The following is a 27,169-nucleotide window of genomic DNA, read 5'->3' as shown; positions in this document are numbered from 1 at the left end:
ATTGAGGTGAAAAAAACAGCAATTTTTCTCCACGTTTTACTCTGTAACTTTTTCCTGCAATGTCAGATTTTTTCAAGCAATATACCGTTACGTCAGCTGGACTCTTCTGGTTGCGGGGATATATAGGGCTTGTAGGTTCATCAAGAACTCTAGGTACCCAGAGCCAATAAATGAGCTGCACCTTGCAATGGGTTTTTATTCTATACCAGGTATACAGCAATTCATTTGCTGAAATATAAAAAGTTAAAAATAGATATCAAGTAAACCTTTTGTATTTCCAAAATGGCCACAAGATAAGGTGTTGAGAAGCAGTGGTTATTTGCACATCTCTGAATTCCGGGGTGCCCATACTAGCATGTGAATTACAGGACATTTCTCAAATAGATGTCTTTTTTACACACTGCCTTACATTTGGAAGGAAAAAATGTAGAGAAAGACAAGGGGCAATAACACTTGTTTTGCTATTCTGTGTTCCCCCAAGTCTCCCGATACAAATGGTACCTCACTTGTGTGGGTAGGCCTAGCGCCCACGAAAGGAAATAGCCCAAAACACAACGTGGACACATCACATTTTTTCACAGAAAACAGAGTTATTTTTTACAAAGTGCCTACCTGTGGATTTTGGCCTCTAGCTCAGCCGGCACCTGGGGAAACTTAGCAAACCAGCGCATTTTTGAAAACTAGACACCTAGGGGAATCCAAGATGGAGTGACTTGTGGGGATCTGACCAGGTTCTGTTACCCAGAATCCTTTGCAAACCTCAAAATTTGACCCAATAAACACTTTTTCCTCTCATTTCGGTGACCGAAAATTCTGGAATCTGAGAGGAGCCACAAATTTCCTTCCACCCAGCGTTCCCCCAAGTCTCCCGATAAAAGAGGTACCTCACTTGTTTGGGTAGGCCTAGCGCCCATGAAAGGAAATGGCCCAAAACACAGCGTGGAAACATCAAATTTTTTCACAGAAAACAGAGGTGTTTTTTGCGAAGTGCCTACCTGTGGATTTTGGCCTCTAGCTCAGCCGGCCCTAGGGGAGGGGGGGTTTGGCAGAAAAGGCCTAAAATAAATTTGCCCCCCCCACACCCCCAGGGAGCGACCCTTGCCTACGGGGTCGCTCCCCCGGAGTGACATTGGCGCAAAAAAAAAGATCCCCGGTGCCTAGTTGTTTCTGCCCCCCTTGGGGGCAGATTGACCTAAAATCCGCTGATCTGCCCCCAAGGGGGGCAGAAATGGTCTAAATACAATTTGTCCCCCAGGGGAGCGACCCTTGCCTAATGGGTCGCTCCCCATCTCTAAAAAAAAAAAAAAAAAAAACAAACAAACCAAAAAAAAACACAAGAAAAAGATTTGCCCTGGCGCCTAGAGGTTTCTGCCCCCCCAGGGGCAGATCGGCCTAATAACAATAGGGGGGCAGAAATTGCCTAAAATAAATTGCCCCCACCACACCCCCGGGGAGAGACCCTTGCCTACGGGGTCGCTCCCCTTGCATGACGTCGCAAAAAAAAAAGATCCCTGGTGCCTAGTGGTTTCTGCCCCCCTTGGGGGCAGATTGACCTAAAATTGGGCCGATCTGCCCCCAAAGCGGGCATAAATGGCCTAAATAGAATTTGCCCCTCCAGGGAGCGACCCTTGTCTAAGGGGTCGCTCCCCATTTGTAAAACAACAACAACCAAATAAATCCCCGGTGCCTGGTGGTTTCTGCCCCCCTTGGGGGCAGATCGGCCTAATTCAAAGAGGCTGATCTGACCCCCAAGGGGGCAGAAATGGCCTAAAATAAATTTGCCCCCCAGGGGAACGACCCTTGCCTAAGGGGTTGCTCCCCTTGCGTGAAATTCACGAAAAAAAACAAACTCCCTGGTGCCTAGTGGTTTCTGTCCCCTTTAGGGGTAGATTGGCCTCATAAAAATAAGCCAATCAAATGGCCTAAGTATAATTTGCCCCCTATGGGAGCAACCCTTGCCTAAGGGGTCGCTCCTCACCTCTAAAATCAAAAACAAAACAAAAAATAAAAAAATAAAAAATGATCCCTGGTGCCTAGAGGTTTCTGCCCCCGGGGGTGGGGGGGCAGAAAAGGCCTTTAAAAAAAATGCCCCCGAGAGCGACCCTTGCCCAAGGGGTCGCTCCCTTATGCCAATTTCCTTTTAAAAAAACAGCCCTGGTGTCTAGTGGCCATTTCAAAGGGAAGGAAATACATTTCCCTCCCTTTGAAGCCTCTCCGGGCCTCCTCCACGTGATCGGAAGAGAAATGCTTTGCATTTCTCTTTCAAGCGCTGGAAGCTGAGCTTCCAGCACAATGGAGGAGGCCTTCTCTGACAATCAGCACGTGATCGCGTGCTGATGTCACAGGGGTGGGTGGGGAGGTCGGGGGTGGAAGGGGAAGGTTTTCCCCTTCCATCCCTGCCTTGGGGGTTGGGGACCCCACAGAGGGAGCGCTAGCACTCGCTCTGGGCTCTGTGCCCAGGACGTAATGGTTACGTCTTGGCCACACGAGCACTGTGCCTCAGGACGTAACCATTACATCCTCGGCACAGAAGGGGTTAAAATGAAGGTTTAACCTATCAATGTCAAAAGGGTGTACTTTGATAGTTCGAATTGCAGTTGTTTACATTGCTGCAGTCAGGCTACAACGGTAGGCCTGAAACCTTGCTTGCACTACCCCGTAGTGGATAATGCAATAGGTTCTACTGTCCACTTGTGGCATTTAACTTCAAGGTCTTGGTACACTTTGTGGCATATAGTAGGGATTTAGAGGAAGGTAAATATACCAATTAGGAGTATGCCAGTTCAAACATGTTTAAAGGGGTCGCACAGGCACTTTACTACTAATTAGGGGGTAAAGTGCACTGAGTTCTAACGGCAACAAAAAAGATGTGGTCCAGCAGAAGATGAACAATTTGGGGTAACCATGCAGAAAAGACAGGGTTCCTACTCCCCTGATAATTAGCGCAACACCACCCTCAGTTGAATGCTAAACACGGTCTTGTTGAAATATCCTACAGTCATTTTGCACAACCTCTAATATATTTTGCTATAAGGCATCTATCGTTGGTTTAGGATTTATAAGACCTTGCACTTTATTGGTGTGCCGGATTATGGAGCTGGAACTAATAAGCTTTCCAGACACCCTGTTGCCACAAAAAGCTATTTGGAAGCACGAGGCAGTTTAGTTCAGAAACATAGTCTTGCAATACTTTAAGACAGTGATTCCCAACCTGTGGTCCGTGGACCCCCAGGGGTCCGTGACACATTCCCAGGGGGTCCGCAGGCCTGGGCTGGGAGGTAGGCACTTCTCCAGCTGGGGCCTCTGACAAACACGTGCGTGTTTTCATATTTATTACTTCCTTTGTTGAGCATTTTTAAACACACTGCAAAGCTCCTTGTACTACAAAAATAAAACCGTCAAGCTAACTCAAGTGATTAATGTATCCGCTGGAGAGAGATGGGAGTTTTGTGCAGTGGCAGTTTTGAATCAAAGGTAGCGCAGATGGTTAATATACCTACTGCAAAGAACATGTATCATGCAAAGAACAGTATTTTGTGTGCATGGCACAGTGTGTTACTGCTTTTGTCACAGAGATTCTTTTGTTACTGTGCAGTTCATATTTGTAATCTAGCACAATGAGCTGTGAACTGCCATTAAAGAGCTGCATGCAAATCGCATGGCACAAATTAGAAAGTTGTTTTTTCCTAGTATTTCATTTTCCTTATGCTGCTAAAAAAGGTTTGCTTTGTAGAAATATATTCTTATTGCTTACGCTGTGCTTCATTTGTGCTTGTTGTTTCCGGTGCTGAGCACCGGCACTTATTTTTGAGGGTTGGGGGCTTATTCTTCTGCCTCAAGCATTTGCTGCGAGCAAAAGACACATATGGGAAAGATGGAGGAAGGGAAAAACAAAAAAGCATCATAAAGGGAGAAAGTAGAAAGCTGCTAGAGTGAGCTGAAGTGGCAGGAAGTGGCTTTATATGGATTGAAGAAGCCCGAGATGGCTTCAGGCTTACGCTGCCTCAGTATTCCGTGTTCCCACATTTAATTGCAGTAGCCACATGTTTAAGAGGAGGGCTTTGGCCACGGCACGTTTTTATTTACTAATTAAGCACTGCGCTATTTTCATCACTAGTCACTGTGCTGTGTTCTGAATCCTAAGTTTGTGCTTCTCTGGACCAAGCACTCTTAGAAAATGCCTTCCAGTGTGGATGAGATGTGAATCCTACACCTTGTAGTCCCCTGTAAAGTGCCCTGACACCCTACGGTGGTATGAGAGGTGCAATCAAACAAATGAAGTACATGTGACAGAGAGGCTAGGGAGAGATGAGAGGCCCTTATTGTTTACTTCCTTTTCCCTTCACTGATTTATGTGAAAAAGCTTTATCAGATCTTGCATACCTAAAAAATAAAAACAGAAATCGCTCCTGAAATGTAGAATCTGACCGGAGGATTAACCTTTCCTAAATAAAACCAAACATTGAAAAGGTAGTTGCCGAAATGCAGCGCCAACCTTCCCAATAAAATGTTTTGATTTTTGCATATTTTTTCAATGTAAAATAATTTTATCTTTAGTAATTTGAGTATTTGTTTGGTGTGTACTTGTTATATTTTTTACGAATTACTGTTTTAATGTTTGAAAATTAAATCGTACAAATTTCTGGGGGTCCCCGGCTTCCTTTAATGATTCATTGGGGGTCCTCAGGAGTCAAAAGGTTGGGAACCACTGCTTTAAGATATTTTCAAAAACAAACTGCCTCCAAACAAAGGTTACTTGCTTCACTTTGAAGAAAAATGCACAGCAGAATGCATAAGTTGCAGAAATGAACAGGGATTCAGGACGCATCCCAAATGGAAAGAACCGCAGTTTGTGTTATCTTCCCGAATGTATCACAGGCAGATGGGCTTACCTTTGTGATACTGTTGTCCATTCTCCACATCGGTTTGGTTTTAAGAAGCTGAGGGAAGCAGATAGAGTCAAGAAGAAAGAGGAGATTGTTAACTTCCTTTAATGAACAAAAACAAAAATGAGAGAAAGACGAGAAAAGTCAAACCAGAATTTTCCAATAGAAAGAATTCAACCTTCTGGAATTTTTAAATCAAACTAAACTAAAAGGGGCAGAATAAACTAATAATAACATTCATGCCATAAGTCCCATATGTAGGCTTTGAAGCTGATAGAGTATCACCAAGAACACTGCAAAATAGTGGTCCTCTGACCTCAGACAAACTTGGTGCAAAAAGTGATCTCAGGCCAGCCAATGTAGGTAGGCGTCTGGTATGGCAAGGTGACAGTGGCATGCTGTGGTCTCAAGCAGGTCCTCGTGCTCCAACTGTATCCATATATTCACCAGCAATAGTCTCTTTTTTCCCAGTGTTGTGAAATCTCATTCCGCTTCTCTTGTGATATTCTTTGACTGTGCATTACTTGGCTCCAGCAACTTGTTTCCTTGGATAGTGGTGTGGCATGTTTCCTATGTTAAGCCTTTTATATAGCCAATTGGGCCTCCTGAGCTACAGTGATATTCATTGAGAGCACCCCTTCCTTCAGTTGAGCAGGGCAGGCACCTAAAGTTGGAATATAGCGGTTCTGAGTGAATATGAACTTTAATGCACAACTTTGCCACAACCAAGATTCATACTTCCTAAATTAAAACATGCAAAGGACATGCCAAACTGCCTCACAAAACAAGACAGCTACTTTTTCATGGGTTGCTTACTGTAGTCTTTAACACCAAATACCTAACTGCTTTTGTTTAGGTCCTGGAATGGTTAAATTTTTTTAACATACAGGCTGCAGGCCATATTTTTAATAAAGGTTACCAAATTTAAAGGATATTAGACAAAGAAAAAATATTTCCAGTTTAACGTATAATGCTGTCTTATTTTGTAAAGCGAGAGAGAAAATGAATGGTTAGACAGAAGTAATTTTCTATTGTAAAAAGGAACTGTGAGGGATAGCATTCTGTTCTTCCATAAGGAGCACATTGGAGCTCAAAGTAGTTTTGTTCAGTGCCGGGAACTGCTGTGGCAATGTGTGCTTTTTTGCTACCACTTTTTTTTTATTTTATTTTATTTTTTTAGCTTTTTGCCAATGTTTTACAATGGCGAAGGTCTGGCAGCTCTCAAAACAATAAAGTGTTACAAAAGCCATGTAAAAACAAGATATGCAGTGACAAAACCAAAAGACTCACCAGCAATGTCGGATTGGTTGGTTTTGGCAGTGCTTGTTTCTTTTCATGTTTCCCATAACATTGTTGAAAATGGTTACACTGATTTTTCTATTATGAATATTTTTCAAAAATACTAGCAAGCAGCAACATATTTTACTAAATTATTCTTTACCTAAAATGTCACATTAATTTAGCAGAAGTTTTGTGCATAATTGCATTTGTTTTTTTTTTTATTTTAAAAGCACATATCAATCTTTCTTACAAGCTTCTGCAAAAATTTGCATCTAATCAGAGCACATTCTGGGAGCAGTATATGTATCCTCATATTGTAAAACTTTTCAAACGTGTACACTTTTTTTTTTTTAAAAAAAGGGTTTTTTTTTTTTTTTTTTTTTTTTACTGGAACCATTGTCAGTAGTGCAGTGTGATCTTGCAACGATTATTTAATAATAATAAAGGCTTTGCATTAATGGACCATAAATACAAGTTCAAACAGGATTAACATATGGACACAAATATTAACTCAACTTCATATAGTTTCCTTCCCTGTAAACTGCCCTCCAAAGGCATTTGTGCTACATGGGGTTGAGCCCACTTGTCCCAAGGACTAAATAATCATGACCCCAAAGAATATGTCTGGGGCGTCCGGCTATAGGAATTCCATTCTTCATACCATTCCTGGTGCTTGCCTTCGAGTCTGAGACACTTGATGTCAAACGTATCTCATTTTGATCGGGTGACTTGTACCCTGTGTCTTGGGAAGAGTATCCTTCAATTCAGTTAGTTTAATAAATATCCATACATTCATTTTATTAGCCTTGATAGTTCCTGGTAATAATGGAGTTGAGAAAGACCTTGACTTGGTATGACCTCGAATAAGAGAAAGAATAATAGATATTTGCAAAAGCTGTTTAATTCATTTTTGTAGAGAATTCACACCCAGCTCAAAAAGCAATCAAAACTGAAAGTTTGGCTAAACGCCTAATTCATTAAATGTACTTTCCAGAGCATGTCTCTGTGATGACCAATACTACTACTTTTACTGATTAAGGATATAGTTAATTTGTGTTTGGTAATTAATATCAACTGCCCACACACCTAAATGAATTGATTGAATTACATAGCATGTTAATACATTTTTGATTTCGGGTGGTTACATTTCTAACATCTGTCTTCTCTCGGTTATTCCAACAGCCAATATATTGCAAAGTGCAGTATGCCTGAAAATCCTCTGATCGGTAAATATTTTTACAATTCATTATTTGAGAATGTTATATCAGAAATAGTTTACATGTTTCAGAAGCTTAAATAACAGATTATCTCCCGTTCATAGGCCTTTCTGCAATGGATACTCAGCAGATGCTACAGATCACAGACCGTCTGCAGAAAAAATTGAGGGAGAAAGGGGACACTTCTCAGAATGAAAAATTTAACATTTTACGTGACACACTTCGAAGCCCCTTGTTCAACCAGATACTAACGGTTCAGCAATCCATTCGTCAGCTAAAGGAACAAGTGAGTCAAAAGACTTCTCTGTTGGGACATGTTTTATTTTAAATCATTCATTTGCCATTTACAACAGTAGAACATGGTAAATACAATTTTTCACAAAACTGGTGTGAATTATAGCCGACAATTAATTGTTTTCATTGAATTAATAAAACGGGTTTAATGTTATTCGTAGACAGTGAATCCAATAGCTGAAAAGTACTTTTCATGTTTGCTCTGAAAGTATTTGATTGTACTATTTTGTAGCGTGGGTTCATTTATTGCTTGCGACCCTTATTTTGAACACATTGATAGTAAAGGTTTTCCAACCACTGTTTATTTTGCTTAATTACTCCTATCATTAACATATTTTGATGAGCTTAGGTCAGCTTTCTCATGTTGCAGATGACTCCTTTGCAAAAAGTTTTATTAGAATTTACTGATTCTGATGGATACAACTACCTGTGGATTCCTCACCTAATGAATACTCCCATGGCGCCAGCATTCGACGGAAATCTTCTTACTAGTCTCTGCACGTCGACGAGGACGTCACTCTAGCCCACGTGACGCCGTCTGACGTCATACAGGCAATAAGAGGTCCTCGACGACGTGCGGACGTCAGTTCCCTTTTTTCCGTGCATTCGAAACGGTTATCTTCGAGGGAGCAACTGTTACTTTTGTGGTTACAGTGTATTTTTGCTGCGTAGTCTTTCGCTGTGGTAATAATGTCGCAGAGAAAGTCTGGATTCAAGCCTTGTCGTGAGTGTGGAGGCAAGATGTCGGTGACGGATCCTCATTCCGATTGCCTTTGGTGTTTGAGCTCCGACCACGACGTCTCGACTTGTGATTCATGCCAGCACATGAATCCAAAGGCCCTCAAAGAACGTGAGGCGAAGCTGTTTATGGCGAAATCGAAGGAGAAGCATCACAAGAAGTCTTCTTCTCCAAGACATCGGCGTCATCGAGACTCCCGGCGCCGTAGAGAATCTCGGCGTCATTCGAAGGAGACTCGTTCCAGGTCTTCGGATCGGTGCCGAAGGACATGGGAGATCAGTCCCACGGTTATGCCGCATCCTTCGACACCGTTGCCCTCTCCGGCGTCTCCAACTTCACCTGGACAGGCGTCGGTGATTGAGGTTTTGGAGCCTCAGGTGTTTTCTCCGGCGTTGCAGACGTCGAGGCCGGCGTCGGGGTCGCCTCCGAGACAGGCACCCCAGTATCCGGCTTTTCCCACCCCTGGAGCCGATAGTTCCGCATTCTTGAATGCGATGTATGCCATCTTCCAACAGATGGCTCCTGGGGGTGCTCCGGCTGGGCCTTTGGCCTTTTCATTGGGTGATCCTGCACCTCTTCGGCCGGCACCCTTTATGCCCTTTCTCCCTTTTGGGAACGTGGGCTCGGCGCCAGTGTCGGCGCCGGTGGCCGCTCCGGTGGCTTCAGAAGGATTGGCCCCGGGGATTTCCATCCCATCGACGTCGGGATTTCGGCCTGTGACTCCGGTGGGTCCATCTGCTTCAGCTCCTCTTTTGTCGGCGCCGAAGTTACCTGTGGCGCCGGACGCGGCGTCGGTGGCTTCTGAAGATCGGCGCCGATCTTCGACTTCGGCGGAGGCATTGTCGACTCCGCGTATTGAACAACGACTTCATTCGAGGAGACGTGCTCTCCGTGTATTAGAGGAGCAGGAGTACCAACGAGCCCTGGAGGAAGGAGAGCTAGAGGACTCGGGTGATGGGCTGCGTGGTCTGGAGTCGGCCAGTGGGCTGGACACTTCCCCTGAGTGGGATCTTTCGTCCCCGGGAGAATACACTGAGGAGGCTGCTTCCTTTCATGCAGTGGTACGGAAGGCAGCTAGTTTTTTGGACCTGCCTTTGCCGGTGGTGGAGGCTAAACAAAACCTTTTAACAGAGGTGCTACATCCGGCCTCAGCTGCGGCGGAGCCTCTTTTGCCATTTAATGACGCACTGCTGGATCCGGTGTTAGAGGTGTGGAAGAGGCCGGCATCTTCCCCAGCAGTTCACAGAGCCGTGGCCAGGAGGTATCGGGCGGCTCCGACTGACCCTGGTTTTCTGTCTAGGCACCCTACGCCGGAGAGCTTGGTGGTGCAGGCCTCCTGTTCATCCAAGTCAGCGCCTGGTTCTTTCCCGACGGTGCCTGGGGACAGAGATTCTAAGAAACTAGAGGCGCAGTCCAAGAAGATTTTTTCGTCCTGCAGTCTGGCGTTAAAAGCCACCAATGCAACCTGTATCCTGGGGAGGTATATTCATGCTCTGATGGATGACATTTCTTCATCATTTACAGAGCTTCCCCAGGGTCTTTTGGATTTTGTTTCAAATGCCCAGGCTGCTGTGACCCAGATTATCCAGACGGGACTGGATACCACTGACTCGGTAGCCAGAGCAATGGGCACAACTGTGGTGGCAAGGAGACAGGCCTGGCTCCGTAACTCGGGCTTTTCTGCGGATGTACAGTCCACATTGTTGGATCTCCCGTTTGATGGGGACAAACTGTTTGGAGCCAAGGCTGATTCGGCCTTGGAACGTTTTAAGGAAAGCAGGGCCACGGCTAAGTCGTTAGGGCTCCAAGCTCCTTCTTCCACGGCCTCTTCCAAATTTTTCAGGAGGTTTCGTGGATTTGGGCGTGGCTCTTCCTCCTCTTCCTTTCGGGGAAGATATCAGCAACCTGCCTCTTCCCATCCCTATAGATCTTTTAGGGGGAGAGGTAGGGTCCGCACCAGAGGAGCCTCTCAGCAGCACTCTGCCTCTTCCTCATCCTCTGGCGGAGTGCAGCAGGGGAAGCAGCCTTAGGCTTCCACCATTTCCCACTCACTCCTCTCCTGTAGGGGGAAGATTACAGCATTTTCTCACCAAATGGAAGACTGTTACAACGGACACTTGGGTTCTCAGTATTGTGGGAAAAGGCTACACCCTTCCCTTTCGGGAGTTCCCGCCCCTCATCCCGCCCCGTCCTTCTTATTGTTCAGAAGAACACCTCCTGTTGCTAGAACAGGAGGTACAAGCCCTCCTTTCAAAGGGCGCGGTGGAGTTGGTCCCAGAGCAGGAAAGGGGTCGAGGATGTTACTTGAGGTATTTCCTGATTCCCAAGAAGGATGGTCGTTTGAGACCAATCCTGGACCTGAGGATCTTGAATTGGTTCCTCAAGCAGGAAAAGTTCAAGATGCTGACCCTAGCACAGGTGCTCTTGGCGTTGAACAAGGAAGACTGGATGGTGTCTGTCGACTTGCAGGATGCTTACTTTCATATTCCGATACTCAAGTCACACAGGAAGTATCTCCGGTTTGTGGTGGGATCGCAGCACTATCAGTTTGCGGTCCTTCCGTTTGGTCTTACTTCAGCACCTCGAGTCTTCACGAAGGTGATGTCGGTGGTTGCGGCAGAGCTCAGAAGGAAGGGGATAGCAGTATTCCCTTACCTGGACGACTGGTTGATCAATGCCAAATCCCCGGAGCTTGTGTCGCATCATCTGCAGTCAACAACCCAGTTGTTGTTCGACCTGGGTTTTTCGGTGAACGAGCCCAAATCTCACCTAGAGCCCTCTCAGCGCCTCCTGTTCATAGGGGCAGTACTGGATACAACATTGGGTCGGGCCTTTCCTCCGCCTCAGCGGATTCAAGATATTCAGGATTTGGTTCCAATGTTTCGAAATGGAGCGGTAGTTCCAGTCCTCAAGGTCCTTCGTCTGCTCGGTCTGTTTGCCTCCTGCATTCTGTTGGTCACGCATGCTCGCTGGCACATGAGGGCTCTTCAGTGGTGCCTCCGAAGGCAGTGGTCTCAACACAAAGGGGATCTAGAGGGTACTGTCAAGATCTCCAGAGATGCTGCTGTGGATTTGAAGTGGTGGATTGCAAGCAACAATCTTTCACAAGGAAAGCCGTTCCAGCAGTCGCCACCAGTGGCCACAGTCATAACGGATGCTTCCACTCTAGGGTGGGGAGCTCATCTGGGGGATCTGGAGATCAAAGGTCTTTGGTCTCCAGAGGAACAGATGTTTCACATCAATCTGTTAGAGTTACGGGCTGTACGTCTGGCTCTCAAGGCCTTCCTCCCTTCCCTTCGTGGTCAGTCGGTACAGGTCCTAACGGACAATACTACCACGATGTGGTACATAAACAAGCAGGGAGGAGTGGGGTCGTACCTTCTCTGCAGAGAAGCTCTTCGACTATGGTCCTGGGCAAAGGACCATCAGATTTGCTTGATAGCAAACCATCTGGCCGGAGTCTTGAACGTGCGTGCGGACAGTCTCAGTCGCCATTTCTCGGCAGACCACGAGTGGCGTCTCCATCCAGATCAAGTCCGTTTAATCTTGCAGAGGTGGGGGTTTCCTCGGGTAGATCTGTTTGCCACTCGAGAGAACGCGCATTGTCCGTTATTCTGCAGCCTCCAGTATCCGATGCAGGGAACGTTGGGGGACGCGTTTCAAATAACCTGGTGCGGCCAGTTGCTTTACGCGTTTCCTCCCATACCCTTGATTCCTCGAGTATTGAGGAAGATTCGCCAGGACAGGGCTCTAGTCATCCTAATAGCTCTGGATTGGCCAAGGAGGGTATGGTACTCCGACCTTCTCCAACTCTCAATGTGCCCTCCGCTCCGTCTCCCTTTCAGGGCAGACCTCCTCTCGCAGTCGCAGGGGCAGGTTCTACACCCCAACCTCCAGAGTCTGCACCTACATGCCTGGAGATTGAACGGGGCAACCTGAGTTCCTTCTCTCTCCCACCTGAGGTAGTGGATGTTATATTAGCGGCCAGGCGACACTCCACTAAATCTATCTACGCTAATAGATGGTCTAAATTTGTTGCGTGGTGTGGAGAGAGGCAGATTGATCCTTTGCATGCTCATCTATCGAACGTTTTGTCTTTTGCTCTGTCTCTAGCGCAGAAAGGTTGTGCAGTGGCTACCATTAAGGGTTATTTATCGGCCTTGTCAGCCTTCATATGTCTTCCAGACCAACCATCTTTATTTAAATCCCCTATTGTTATCAGATTCTTGAAAGGTCTTCTAAATAAATATCCTCCAAAGCCATTCGTTATGCCGCAATGGGATTTGTCCTTGGTCCTGACTTTCCTTATGGGGTCCCCTTTTGAACCTATGCATTCTTGCCCCTTAAGGTATTTGGTTTTAAAAACAGTCTTCCTGATAGCTATAACATCAGCAAGGAGAGTGAGTGAGTTGCAGGCCTTATCAGTAAAGCCCCCTTATACAACTTTTTATGGGGATAAGGTGGTGTTGAGGACCAAGGCTGCTTTCCTCCCGAAGGTTGTTTCACCTTTCCATTTGGCTCAGGCAATTACTTTGTCCACGTTCTATCCTCCGCCTCATCCTTCCAAAGAGGAAGAAAGACTGCACCGTCTGGACCCAAAGAGGGCGTTGAGCTTCTTTATTGATAGAACAAAGGATTTCAGGCTGGAGGATCAGCTGTTTATTGGATACGTGGGCAAGAGGAGAGGAAAGGCAGTCCACAAGAGAACACTATCCAGGTGGGTTGTTCTTTGCATTAAAATCTGTTACTCTTTGGCAAAGAAGGATCCTCCTGAGGGCATTAGAGCTCATTCCACCAGAGCTAAGTCGGCCACTTCGGCCTTGGCCAGAGGTGTTCCTGTGGTCGACATCTGCAAGGCCGCAACTTGGTCGTCCCTTCACACTTTTGCAAAACATTACTGTTTGGATTCTGAGGTTAGAAGGGACGGCCATTTTGCACGGTCAGTGCTGCAGGATTTCTTGGTTTGACCATTTAGGCACCCACCGCCGGGCGTGGTACTGCTTTGGGACTCTATTCATTAGGTGAGGAATCCACAGGTAGTTGTATCCATCAGAAGAACGAGTTACTTACCTTCGGTAACGACTTTTCTGGTGGATACATTAGCTACCTGTGGATTCCTCACGGTCCCACCCGCCTCCCCGTTCCCTTTCTGGTCTTACCAAGTAATCCTTGAGTGCGCTTTTCTTGGTCTTCGAGGGTGCAATAGATGTTGTGTATAATATATTTATATATGTATATATGTATATATCTTTTTGTATATACTTGATGTGTATATATATATTTTAAAAAGAGAGAGTTATATATATATATATATAAAAAAGATTTATAGTTATTCATGCAATGTTGTGTATTTTTACAATGTAATGGGATGTTGCCTTGCTCTTTCATAGCATTGCCTGGTTGTTCTCATGCACGTAAAAAATGATTGGTACTGACGTCCGCACGTCGTCGAGGACCTCTTATTGCCTGTATGACGTCAGACGGCGTCGCGTGGGCTAGAGTGACGTCCTCGTCGACGTGCAGAGACTAGTAAGAAGATTTCCGTCGAATGCTGGCGCCATGGGAGTATTCATTAGGTGAGGAATCCACAGGTAGCTAATGTATCCACCAGAAAAGTCGTTACCGAAGGTAAGTAACTCGTTCTTCTAGGGCTAGAATGCCCCTAAGAATATCCACCTAGGAATTTAAGTCCATGGTGGAGGAGAAGATGCCCATTTTCAACCCCTCATTTAACAATGTTGTAATAGGCCAGGATGGCAGAGTCATTGGTGCTTTTCATCCTTAAAGATGAACAGCCAGCCAGCGGGAGAGAGAGGGTTGAGCTGGAGAAGTTATTCTTGTATTGAAGCTTAAGGAGATGGGGCTGATAGGCCAGGTGCCTAATAACAGTAAATCGAGAGGAACTTAAAGGTTAAGTAAAATCATGCCTGCAAGTAGAAAGTGAATCCCGGGGGAACAAATCTCTTTTTTACTTGGAAAGTGCATCGCATGTTATAAGTTACAACTCTTACCAGGGTCGATAAACTATTCACTAGTGCTAACCAGATTTCTAGGTCTTGAGAGTCCTGGAGCTCTTCAAGACAAGTTATCCGATGGTCAGGGCTAGCCATTAAGTTGTTTTAGGCTAGTGACAGTAAGATATCCTTTTAGGTTAGAATCAGAATGCTCCATCTTTCATTAATAGATATTTGGACCAAGCATGCCATGGAATCCAAATTGATTCATTTCAGGCGCCAAATTAACAGAAAGTGAGAATAACCCTTTAGTTAAAGGTTTTTGCCTTTAACTTAAATTTATCAACAGTTTCCTGAAATCCATCAAACTATTTTGAGGTGGGAGATGAAGAACTGGGGATAATAATTTTTTTTTACAGCTGACTTGTTTCCAGAATTACCTTTATTTAAACCTTTACAGTCTTGTGAAGGGTCCCTTTAGGGTGTCTCTCAGTTTTTACCCCATAACCCCCGCACCCTTCCCCAAAAAACATTAGTTTGGAGAGTCTGAGGTATTGGTGAGACACCTTCCCCACCGTCTTCTTCACAAGCATATGTGAGAAGGATAGGGTGAGTGGTAAATGCCACAATCTTAACAGGAACAGATTTCTTCGGCATAAGAAAAACCTGTGGAAGATAGTTGGTATTAAAAAATACTGCTTCAAGAGATCCAGCACACCTACCCTAAGAAATCATGAATGAGGTACTGGCTGAAAAGTAACCAAGTACTAGTGAAAAATTATGGCATTCCAATAGCTTTGTATTGCAGAGTACTTAGTTACTGGAAACCTTTCTACAGTAATAGGAAATGACATACAGGAGTTATACTCATAGTCCACCAAAGAGAGAAGGCTTTAAAGATTTTAGAAACCACCATCTTAGATTGGGTGTGAAAGATAGTGGTAATATCTGGCCTGAACCTTGTTGCTCTGAGGGCTCCTAGGTAGGTTAAATTAGAGTTCAACAGTCAGTAAGACTTACTGCTGCAAAATAGCACCCCCACCCCCTCAAATTCTGTGGGATGCTTTTGGTTGGCATGTCTCAGCCACTGAAGCAACATAAAGCAAACCCTGGCATCAATCATGCACCCACCTCAGGAAGGCCAAAAATATATGTGCGAGAAAAGAGAAATCCCTACATAAACTGCATACAGGTGGCCGCAAGACAGGGGCACCAGAAAACGGATGTCAGATAGGACTCAGTCACCTTGACAGACAGGCCCTCAGCCACTGGCATGCCCACAACACGTTAGGCAATTATTTTGGTTAGTTTTTGCTCCTAGTGAAATATTTCTGATAGTTTTGGGATAGGAAGTTCAATATCTTTGTTTAAGCGTGGGTAATTGTTATGAGAAGTGTGATCTTCTCCCAGAAAGCAGACTGTGCAGAAAAGTTTACTAGTCCTGAAAACTCTCCCATTCATTAATTCATTGTAGAGTTAAGCTTGTTCCTCTTTTATCATGACTGCCAAAGCGGAATGCTGCTGGTTCATAAACCAGCTCTCTACAACTGTTGTTCTTTAAGAACCTGGCTGAGTGGACTGCACCTCGTTTGTTGTTTGTTCTCGGTCTTCTTCGAGATTCAACCTTCCCCTCACGCAGTCAGTAACAGTATCAACCTGAGTCAAGTCGTGATGTAGGAGGAATTTAAGTATGATCTCCACAGAAGAGTTGTAGTTTCTCGGCATGTCTGCTTAGTTAAGATAGCACCAATTGTTTGACTTAATATGTTGAGAATAACACCAGAGCAAGCCACATCAACAAACCAAAGATTGGTATGAAAACTAAAAGCGTGGAGACATAGGGGAGTTAGTGATGCAAATCGGCTAAAATTTGGGATGGCAGCAAGCTCATTATGCCTACAATTTATTAGTTTCCAAAAGTCCATATCAGCACTACAATTCCACCTGTAGGCCAATAGTTTTAACAATTTCACCTTTATTTGAGAAAATATCCCTGTAAATAGAACACTTAACTGCTCCATTGCTAAAGGATTTGAGTTCTTACTTATGCAACACAATGGATCTTTTGAGGCAAGTTCAAAATACGTTTTGGCTGGAGTAACATCTTTTAAATATGGATGCAGTGGTGTTGTACATTTCGATTGAGGATGAAATGGGTCTAAGAGTGTGCAAGTATCTTTTGAATCGGAGTAAAATCACTTGGGTCGAATATAAATGAGTGCTATTGGAGAGAATTGCAATATCATTGGCCCATGATATCTTATTTGGCAAAGAAAATTACAAGCAGTTGTGCAATACAGCCTTGAACAAGTCCTCTTCCACAATCTGTGTGAATCTCACTGTGGGCTTGTGGCAGAAGAAAGTTGCCTGGGATGTGCAACATGAGCACTAAATGGATAAAGTTATAATGTAACTGCATCACGTTTTGTAATAGGATGCTGCATCACAGGAGATGATGGAATTTTTTGACAAGCTTAATTAAATCATGTACAATGTCAGACTGACGTAATATTGTAAATCTATTTATATAACACATATGACTCCTGACCAGGCATTGAAGCACTTAATATGAGTAAGATAAATTAATTTCCTGGACTCAGTTATCTATCTAGAAATGATCAATATCACACTATTCTGAAAGGAAACTGTGACGGATAGTGTGCTTTGTCATGTGGGAAATTTTAAGTGACGCACTTAGGGGGCAGGAAGCGTGTCAAGTGGTTTGATACTAACTGCCAAGTCCTACAACCAGCTATTAGAAACCCTTAAGCAATCGGCTCAGGACCAGGACCTGGTGCGCGCCCATAGAGCGTTATACAAGGAGACTCTTAGAGCTAGAAAGAAAGCCATTATAGAGGAAGCCTACTCTTCTTTACTGCAGGCAAGTGAACTTGAGAACAGCAAAAGCTTTCTGGCAGGCAGTGAATCTGGTCTTGATACTGTGGTCTTGGTACCAGAGGTTTGGGTCTCCCACTTTTCAAAGCTTTATGCTGCCTCTGACAATGAGGATAGTTCCTCCTGGGGAGAAGGTTCTTCCTTGCTCCCACAGTCGCTGGCTTCAACTAATTTTGCCCCAGAGGTTGAGCTGAGTGAGGTCTTGTGGACGGTGGCCATTTGCTTGGGACGAAGAGTGCCTGGACCTATTCAAGTCAAATACTACACCGCGGGCCCCACTCTTGGTAAATGTTCTCAGCATTTTTCTAACTGTAGGCCCCTCCAAAGACCTGGTCACATGCCATGATCATTCCTATTTTTAAGAAGGGTTTCAGAGGTGATCCCCAGTGTTATCGCCCCATTTCCTTAATCAACTCAACAGGCCGAATTATGGGGTATAATATGCTGTAACAGCTACAAACGTGAGCCAGTGACCACAATGTCCTTTCAGAACTCCAGTTTGGTTTTCGACCCTGTTTAGGCACGGTCAAAAAGTCTCTCAATTTGTGCCTCTTAATTAGTAAAGATAATGTGACCAAAAAGGATAAGCTCTACCTGACCTTTATGGACTTGAGCTCCGCTTTTGACTCCGTAAACGGGGCCAAATTGTGAAGCATCCCGTCTGATATGGAGGTTGGTGCATATATGTCCTTAATTTTCTTGGGGAACTTCATAATGAAGATACTGCAAACATGAGGTACGGCCCGGGTGGAAACAACTGCTTTCAGCTTTGTGAGGGGAGCGCACCAGGCCTGTGTCTTGACCCCGTTCTTTTTTCTCATTATACATCAATGGCCTGGAGCCAGATCTTTTAGAACTTAGGGCGGACTGCAGTATCCCTACTTTAGTTTATGTTGATGATACTGTCCTTCTAGCAAGGACTGCATCAGGTTGCAGCTTTTGCTGGACTGCTTTTGTAAGTTCATGGAGGGTCTGAATCTGAAGGTGAATAAAGCCAAGACACATGTCATGGTTTTGGTGCCAGGAAAAGTGATAATGTTGCCTTCACAGTCAGTGGCAATAAAGTTAGCTTTGTCACCATGTTTACCTATTTAGGCATTCTTTTTGATAAACATCTCACAATGGGTCATTCAGAATGTGCAGAGTTGCTGCCTTTCCTAAGGTTGCGGAGGCAGATTTTAGTTTTGCCTGCAGGATAGGATATAAGCCAGTTAGGGAACTCGTGGCTATGTACAGACCCAAGTGCTGTGCTATCGCCTCTTAGGGAGCTTGGGTGTGGGGCATTAGTGAGCAAGCTGGATTAGAAAGAATCAAGAATGGCTTTGTCAAAAGGTTACTCACTTTGGTTGAAAGCACCAGCTCCTTCATCTGCCATTTTGAAGTGGGGCTAGAGCATATCAATGATTTCATCTAAATGCAACCCCTCCTCTTGTGGCTAGGAACCTGCACTAGGAGCTAAACTTCATTCAACTAGGCCATGCTCAGTGATAGTTTAATACTCGATCGATCATTATATACCCCCTGGATTAAGTGCATCCACAACGCTTCCCTTAGTTTGGGTTGTGAAGACCTTTTCTGCTCACCCAGTAGCCTAAAACCAAGCTCTTAAAATTCCCTGAAAAAAAGAGTTCTTGGCTAGTTGTCTGGATGTAAAAATGAGAGAGGCAGACAAGCCACCAATCCAGGCTTACATGGGTATCTTCATAAATAATGGCATTGCACCTTATTTAGATGGGGTGAGCAGTCAGCGTCATAGATTTAGATTAAGCATGGTGCACTTTCCCCTTTCAGGGGTCTTACTTTCCAACCTGTTTGCCCCTGTGATGACTGCTCTGAGCAAAGCACAATGCGCTTTGTTTTTTTGCAGGTTTTATTCTGTTTTAAGGAATTGTTACCTTTTACCCCTCTTAAAACAGGGTAGTATATGGTACTGCATACCTGCTTTGGCTTATTTGCAACCATTGCCTACTGTGAAGATTTGTTTTTTCATTGCTGCTTTTATTCAATGTTCCATTAAGCAGAGTAGTTATGTAAACGCTTTTTTTCTTTTAATCTTTTCTATCTTGTGACATTTATTCTGTAAGGTTTTTATCAATGTTCTGATGCAAGGCTGATGGTTTATTGATCAACTGCTGTATGTACTGTGTTATATGCTTTTTTTTTGGCATAATTAGACCGAATAAGGTTATTCTGACTGACTGAAGTGACATACTCATGATGAGTGTATAAGAATCAAACTGAGTGGCCTTAAAGATTAAAGTAAAACCATTATGGAGATGACAGAAAGTAATTTCTTGCACAGGTTGTGGGCAGTGAACAAATGAAACTGCAAAAAAAACATATTTCCCTTTTACAAAAAGAACAAAATACTGAAGATGTAAAAGGTGATGATAATAAAATGAGATTAATTACTTTGTCCAATAAGGAATAAAAATGACATAAGAATATTTTAAAACCCAAGCATATAATTGAGGATGTTGCTGATACAGTTTCAGTTTTATGCCCTGGTCTTAGAGTAAAATATAGGAAACTCTGATCAATAGAAGCCACATGATGAATAAATCTGATCACTGACTGAAACAAAACCAAAAACGATTCTGGACATGCAATAAACCTAAAATATGCAAATACAGAGTTACAAAGGAAACATTTTTGGGGGTTGCCAAAAAGTTTGAAATTCAACAAAGGAGTAACATATGGATCTAAGAAAAATAAGTTAGGTACTCAAATATCAGTGCATGCAAAAATACGTCGGAAGTGTGACCTGTTGTTTGTCAAATGGAATTTTCAAACTTTTGAGTACTATATTACAAGTAGGAATAATGCCTATCTAATATCAAGTCATTATCAAAGAAAGCAAGCAGGTGTTACCCGTATATCAAATACTTTGGCATAGATATGGTAAATAAGAGTGAGAAGTGAAGGGATGCCACAGATAAATTACAATAACTTCAATCGTGGTACATTGAGTTAAAAACCTAATTTACTTATGCCTTGCACATGATAACATGAGACCCCAGGATCGATGTAAAAAAATGGTAGCAATGGTATTTTAATATTGAAATGAAGATATTGTATAATGAAAGCAATATAATTATGTGATATGTAAAAAGTCACTAGATTTCAAATTGATATTAAGTTATCTTAAACTCCCCTGAATCGCTATAAATGGTTTGAATATGCAAAGAAGACTAAGCCCACGTACACTCAGTTAAAATTGAGTGATGCATATAAAGACTACCCCCATTCGAGGGATTTCTAAATTAGGTACTGATGTTAAACATCAAAAACTCAAGAATAAAGTCTATTAAAATTATGGGAAAGAAAAGGTAATGAAGGTATTTATCCATTAGACGACATTTTGAGAGAAGTACTTCCATATCAGAAAACCTTCAAGGGTTGCTAATCAGATTCTCATTTGACTGGCAAGAATCCATATTTTTCAGAGCTCATCTATATGCGCGAACAAAAAACTGGTAAAAACTGAATCACATGATATTAAAAGAGAAGAAGACAAACAATATGAACAAAACCCAGCTGGGAAAATGTGTTTGTGATGAAGTTGACTTTTGTGAATTTATATAAACAATCACTACTTTTTGTCTGCTCCATCTGTCTCTTTTCCTTCACTTAAAAAGGTCTTGGTTTGTGTGCCACAAGGATTATGCATGCAACGAATTTTAACTCAGGAGCAGATGGAAGAACACAGCACTAATTTATGATAAGAAAGTTTACTGCATCAGCGTGTACGCCCTTGGCTCTTACACCCATAAAAAGTATAAAAAATACAGCAAGAATTCTTACGTGAAACTAGGGACTCAAAGGAACATCATGCTTAAGGCAGATTTTGGGAACAAAACTTAGAGTTGCACCGTAGTAAATGTGTGCTACTCGGTTTCATGTGTTCCCTGTTAGAATTAATGTGCAGCCCTGACTTAAAACCATTTAATTGTCAAACACAAAACTGTGTGTAGACGTTGCATTATGTTCCTTTTAACGCCTCATTGTCTGTGTTTTCTTTGTTAATGAGCCCTGTCAGTTGACATTCTATGCTCCTTGGTTGATGCAGCATTGTAATCCAACTTCTGTGTTTCTGAAATGTCCCACTTTTTGTTTTTCAAAGTCTGATCACCCCATTGAATGCTAGAAGTATTCTAAGCGATTGCTAATTACTCGTGGCCGCATTCCCTTGCATTGTCTTTAGCTCGTCTGTGTCCTTACAGACACTAGCCATTTAAAAAACATTTTGACCCCTGCCACCCATTCCAGAGAGGAAAGTCAGTCTAGACTGAACAGTAATGTCAGGGCCTTTCTGAAAGGAACAGAATCAACCCAGATCATTTTGAGCTTTGTTAGTCCTCATCAGTGAAGACCAGTCCCGCTCACTCTGCTAAAGGACTCAAGCTGCATCTATTTTTTTAACATTTTATTTATTGCTTCTCCTTGATTGCACTTGCTCTGGTGCTAGATGCAGTTTAGTTTGCAATAGGTTTCTCTTCTGTGAAGGCTCACCTCAGTCCTATTCATGCTGTAGCCTCTTAAGCATCGACTGAATTAAAACAACCTTGGTGTGCACATGGAACACTTGGTTTAAAAGACTGAGGCCCTTATTACGAGTGTGGCGGTCCCAAGACCGCCACACTCGTGATGGCGGTCTGACCGCCCCAGACAGGGTGGTCCGACTGCCCTTTTATGATTGTGGCAGATGTGCCACGGTCCGACCGCCGGCAGCGTCTGGTTTCTGCCTGTCGACAGCCTGGCGGTCTTGGTAGTCGCAATCTGCCAGGGCAGCGCTGCAAGTAGCTCTGCCCTGGAGATTACAAGTCCCCTTTCCGCAGCCTTTGCATAGCGGCCTTGCTGCCATTAAAAGGCTGGCAAAGAGGGGGTGTTGGGGGCCCATGGGGGCCCTGTCGCACATTTCACTGCCTGAATTATGACACACCACAACATTGCCGCCGGCTCGATTACGAACCAGCGTCAATGTTGTAGTGAGTTTTCCGCTGGGCCAGCGGGTGGAAACGCTGTCCAGGGCGGGCAAAAAACCTCCATTACTGGCGGTCTTTTGCCTGCAGCGGCTTCGGCGGTCCTGTGAAAGGACCGCCGAAGTCGTAATGGGGCCCTGAGTTCTGTTGCATTTGAAAGCCTACAGAGCAATTGATGTTGTACTGCTCTAGCATCCTAAACTAATTCTTTTTGAAAAACAAGAACAGAGTGCAGCAGATAATATGATACAAACTGGACTAGATGAAGAAAGTAAAAGCATCCCTCCCCCAAACTGTCTCAATGTGACATCTTCACTGTACATCCATTTTACACAAAGATGTAGTCCATCTAGATAGCAATGCCAATGAGCAAACTTTTCCAAGGTAAACAGAAGAGATACCTTATCCCACAAATTTCCGATAAAACGTTTGAAATTCCCACCAGCCTTCTTACTGGCATAACTAAGGAGGCCTTATTATCCCCTAACTAAAACAATGGATGCAAAATTACTGCATCCTAAAAGAGGCACTATTTCCTTTGCGAGGTTCATAGAAAGGATCAGGCTTTATCTCTGCTATTTGTTAAAACACATGCAAATGCATGTCATTTTAACCAGTCACTGATAAGACAGATGATTAGATCGAGTAGTCAGAGATTTCATTAGAGAGCTGGTTCAATGTTTTTATTCATAAGGGACATATATGAGAATAGTCTTCCATTGATCTCCCTCTAGCATTCATGGCATACGTAGCAGAATAATCTTTCTTAGCTTACATATGAACAAGACAAACAATTGAAAGGACTAAAGCATAGACTGAGGTTTTTGGACCTCTAAGTTAGGCTTATCTGACTTTACACTCAATATGTTAATTTGGACCTTGCTGTGAATGCCATTGTCTCCACGTACTCAAGCACTGGTAGAGCTCTCGTTCTGTCTTCCCATCTGGCACTTGTGGTTTCATCTCTGAGTTTATGAAATGCACTAAAGCATTTTCCTCCTGAGCTGTTCATAAGACCCCATGATCATGTTTCTTTCTTTCCTCAGGTGTGCTACCACCATATTACGTTATTCATTCCTTTTTCCAGCTGAACCGTTAAATTTGGAATTGGTCAATCAAGTTTGTTCAAGTTATAACATTAATTGCTCTGACATACTTATTTTTGTTAGCAAAATGTAGTCTTAATAGTTTTGACAGAACCTTCCTTTTCACCCTGTAATCGTTGTCTACAGCTCATGGAAAGAGGATAAAGACGTCTCTGCATCTTGCTCATGTGAATTTAGACTAAATGAAACACTTAACTGTTTCTGACCTGATTGCCAATGTGGGTATATATTGATCACCACTACTTACTAATCTATGAACAGAAACCTTTCCTGCTGAGCAAATATGAAATGAAAAAAACTGGATCATCTTCTGCTGAGTAGAAAGTTCATGCTTTGTTTGAAGCAGTGACATTGTTGTGGCGGGCCAAGTTTACCATTAGTGTTCATTAGAGGAATGAGACACTATTATGTAACATTTGATTTATCTTTGTCTAAACCGAACAAACAGTACTGTGCACAAATCATCTCTAAAGGTTAGGAGCTATTATCACAAATTGGAATTCTTGATTACATTGATTGTACAGGTCAGGAACTAAAAGCATCTCACATAATGAAAGAGGTACTTTACAATGACTTCATAAAACTCTGTATTCAGTGGAGGAATAACCTGTCCAAGTTAAGGAAATCATTTTCTATTTGATGCATACAAATACAAGCATTTTTGCACTAGGGCCAAGAATTTGCATAGTTCTTGCCCTACGTTAACACTACAGATGCTCTGGCTTTCTTACCGCTATAGCTCACCTGATTTTTGCGCAGCCTGTTTAGATCTGGCAACAGAACCTGCAGATGCTTTAACCTCACATCATTAAGTCTTCAAAAAGTACAGCTAGCAAGACAGAGGAGAGTGGACTTTAGGTCAGCTCAATTTAGCAATTTGTTGACATGGGGTTCTCAAGGTTTCACATTGCTCAGATAAGCCTTCTCCCAAGCCCAGGTTGTTTTGTGGATGGTTACATTGTCCCATTGTGTTCCCATTAGGTTTAGAGGATGGGGCATAAAGTAGTCATTTATAGTCTAAGGCTAGTGTTAGCCATGTGATGAAATTACTTTGCAGACATAACAACATTTTAATTGCTTATTTATGGCTTTTTTATTTAGGAAGTGCTTGTAGTTTGGATGCCTAAGCCTGTCATAGTGCACCTTATATAATCATCTTTGTACGTTCATTTGTCATATTTCATGGTAACGTGCTGTTGGATTTACAGCTTTCTTTTTGTTCACTAACTAAATATACTCTTGCACCTAGGCTTTCTTAAAATAATGTAATGAAAATACTGGCCCTTTTCAATAAGTATTGACTGTGCATTCTGAGAAAGAGTGGTGGAGCCACTGCTGGAAGCTGTGGTACATATGATGGCAATTAATCAATGAATCAATCAAAAAAATATATAGAGCGTGCTACTCACCTGTGAGGGTCTTAAGGCGGTGGGGGGTGGCAGGGTTTGGGGGGGGAAGTAGGGTCACTGTTCGAACAGCCATGTCTTGAGGTTCTTTCTGAAGAGCAGGAGGTCTTGGGTCTTGTAGAGGTTGGTGGGGAGGGAGTTCCAGGCCTTTGGGGCGAGGTAGGAGAAGGATCTGCCTCCTGTGGTGGCGCGTTGGATGCGGGGGACTGTGGCGAGTGTGAGGTCGGCGGATCGGAGGTGGCGATAGGGATGTGGAAGTTCACTCTTTCGTTGAGGTAGGTTGGGCCAGTGTTGTGGAGGGATTTGTGCGCGTGGATGAGGATTTTGAATGTGGTGGGGTTGTCGTGGAGTGTGTTAGGGTTGTGGTTTTTTTTGTGGTGGGGCCTGTTGGGGTGGGTGGGGGCTGTACGGGAGTCTGCTGCGTTGAGATTGTGGTGTTTGATGTGGGGAGCGCTGGGGTTGGTGTGGGGCGTGTGGGAGTCAGTGGTGTAAAAGGTGGAGCAGGAGAATTGGCAGGCGTAGCAGGTGAAGGGTCCCAGTGTGTGTGTGTGTGTGGGGTTGGTTTGGGTGCAGGCGGGGTGTGGTCCTGGGTTGAGGGAGTGGAGAGTGTTTGTGGAGTAGTGTTGTCTGGGGCAGGGGGCGGGGCTGGGGGGACCGGGAGACTGGCACTGGGCGCGGACGGGCGCAGACAGGCTTGCCTCTGGCACGCGCACGGCTGCGATTAAGAGGGTGGGGTGGGAGGGTGGAGCAGCTAAGAGGAGGTAGGGCCAATCGGTGTGCGCGGGGACGGGGTCGCAGGAGAGGCAGCGGCAGGGTAAACAGAGACCGGCCGGAGCCGGTGCTGAGGAAACGGGCAGTGGGAGGCTGGGACAGCGAAAACGAGAGCTAAAACAGGGAGGGGCAGGGGGGCAGAGATGCGTTGGGCAACACGGAAAAACAACTACCGGCAAGAAAAACTAAGGCAAAAGACGAAAGGCAGTAAAAATACACAGAGCACAATGTGAAACAGTGAACACGGCTAAAACAAAACTAGCGGCAGTACAAATACACAGAGCACAATGTGAAACAGTGAACACAGCAAAAAGAAACTAGCGGCAGTACAAATACACAGAGCACAATGTGAAACAGTGAACACGGCAAAAACAAAACTAGCGGCAGTACAAATACACAGAGCACAACGTGAAACAGTGAACACGACAAAAAACAAAACTAGCAGCAATATGTAGAGACAGTAAAGCAGATTAAAGGTCAACACAAAAAGAATGAAATTACTTACGCGAGGGCAGCAGGAAAGCCTACAACTAGGCACCAGGGATGAGGAGCAGGTGGGTACCTGCGTGTGGAGGAGGGCCTCGTACTGCTGTCCGGGCGGCAGTCGACGGTGTCAGGGGCACGGGGGCAGGCTGGTGGAGCCAAGTGAAACTCCTGGCCAAAGACGGTCAGGGAGATGATATAGATTTGTAGAGCACTTTGTTAACCCATAGGATGTCCCAGTGTTTGGGGAATGAACTGTTGAGCATGGGAAAGAAGAGCTGGAATCAGCTGGTTAAGAGAAAGGCTTTTGTAAAATCATATAACGCTGGAGTGTTCCCATGGAGAGCAAGGAAGAGTGTTTCATAATTTTGGGTCAAGGAGAGATTTACTAGATGTCAGGCATTGTGTGCTTGGGCGACCTCCATGCCCGAAAGAAAACCTATGCATTTCAGAATGACAAAGGTGGGAGTTATTACCCTCATATGCCTAAAGATGCACATGAATTAAATGGAAATGGCAGAGATCCTGCATTTTGACATGTGCTGCAAAAATATGACTAAATAGGCACTAGAGGAAGAGATAAACGTTTGATTTGCGCAGAAATGAAATTAAAGGAGACCTTGAGTCAGAAATAGGTCTATATGAGTGCAGTGTCACCCTTGTGTGACCGTGTAATATCCTTCATAGTTTTATGGGATTGCTCCAGCTATTATTTTTTCAACACTTTAGTTTTTAATGTTATTGAGTCATTGGAATTGCACTGTGGCCTACTGATCTCAAGTGGAGATTATATAGCACTTACACAACTTTTCTGTGCCTGTTGTCGTCACTGTTGCACTGCAACTTTGATGTAATATGATTTCATCATATGAAAAACAATAAAATGTTTGAAAATACCTATCACTCTTGGAAGTGATTCACTTCATTCTTTAATGTTTACTATAAAAAGGTCATTTAGTTCCACTCTCTTTATGCCTTTAATGCGTATTTCACATGACTTATGGATCTCGTATTGTGACATAATCTCATTTATCATTCTTATTCTGACATTGCACTGCTTCTTATGAAAGCAGGTTTCTTCTTTTAACTCCCTAACAACTTGTTTAGTTGACATGAATCACAGATGGGACAGAGTTGACCCAAGATCATTAACAC

At 43.8% G+C, this 27,169-nt stretch overlaps 1 protein-coding gene across 6 annotated transcripts in view; it reads left to right on the top strand.

Moving 5' to 3' along the window:
• The window catches only part of PATJ (PATJ crumbs cell polarity complex component), a 1,201,300-nt gene that overhangs the window by 23,078 nt on the left and 1,151,053 nt on the right, over window positions 1-27,169 (top strand). For all 6 annotated transcript variants that reach the window (XM_069232550.1, XM_069232545.1, XM_069232547.1 and 3 more), the window contains exons 2-3: window positions 7,350-7,393; window positions 7,489-7,670. In XM_069232550.1, coding sequence (XP_069088651.1) covers window positions 7,372-7,393; window positions 7,489-7,670 — 204 coding nt within the window. In that variant the 5' untranslated portion in view covers window positions 7,350-7,371. The remainder of the gene's footprint in view (window positions 1-7,349; window positions 7,394-7,488; window positions 7,671-27,169) is intronic.

The sequence above is a fragment of the Pleurodeles waltl genome, chromosome 4_2 (genome assembly GCF_031143425.1).
Source record: "Pleurodeles waltl isolate 20211129_DDA chromosome 4_2, aPleWal1.hap1.20221129, whole genome shotgun sequence".
Classification (NCBI taxonomy): Eukaryota; Metazoa; Chordata; class Amphibia; order Caudata; family Salamandridae; genus Pleurodeles; species Pleurodeles waltl.
This window is presented reverse-complemented; position numbering and strand designations above follow the sequence as displayed.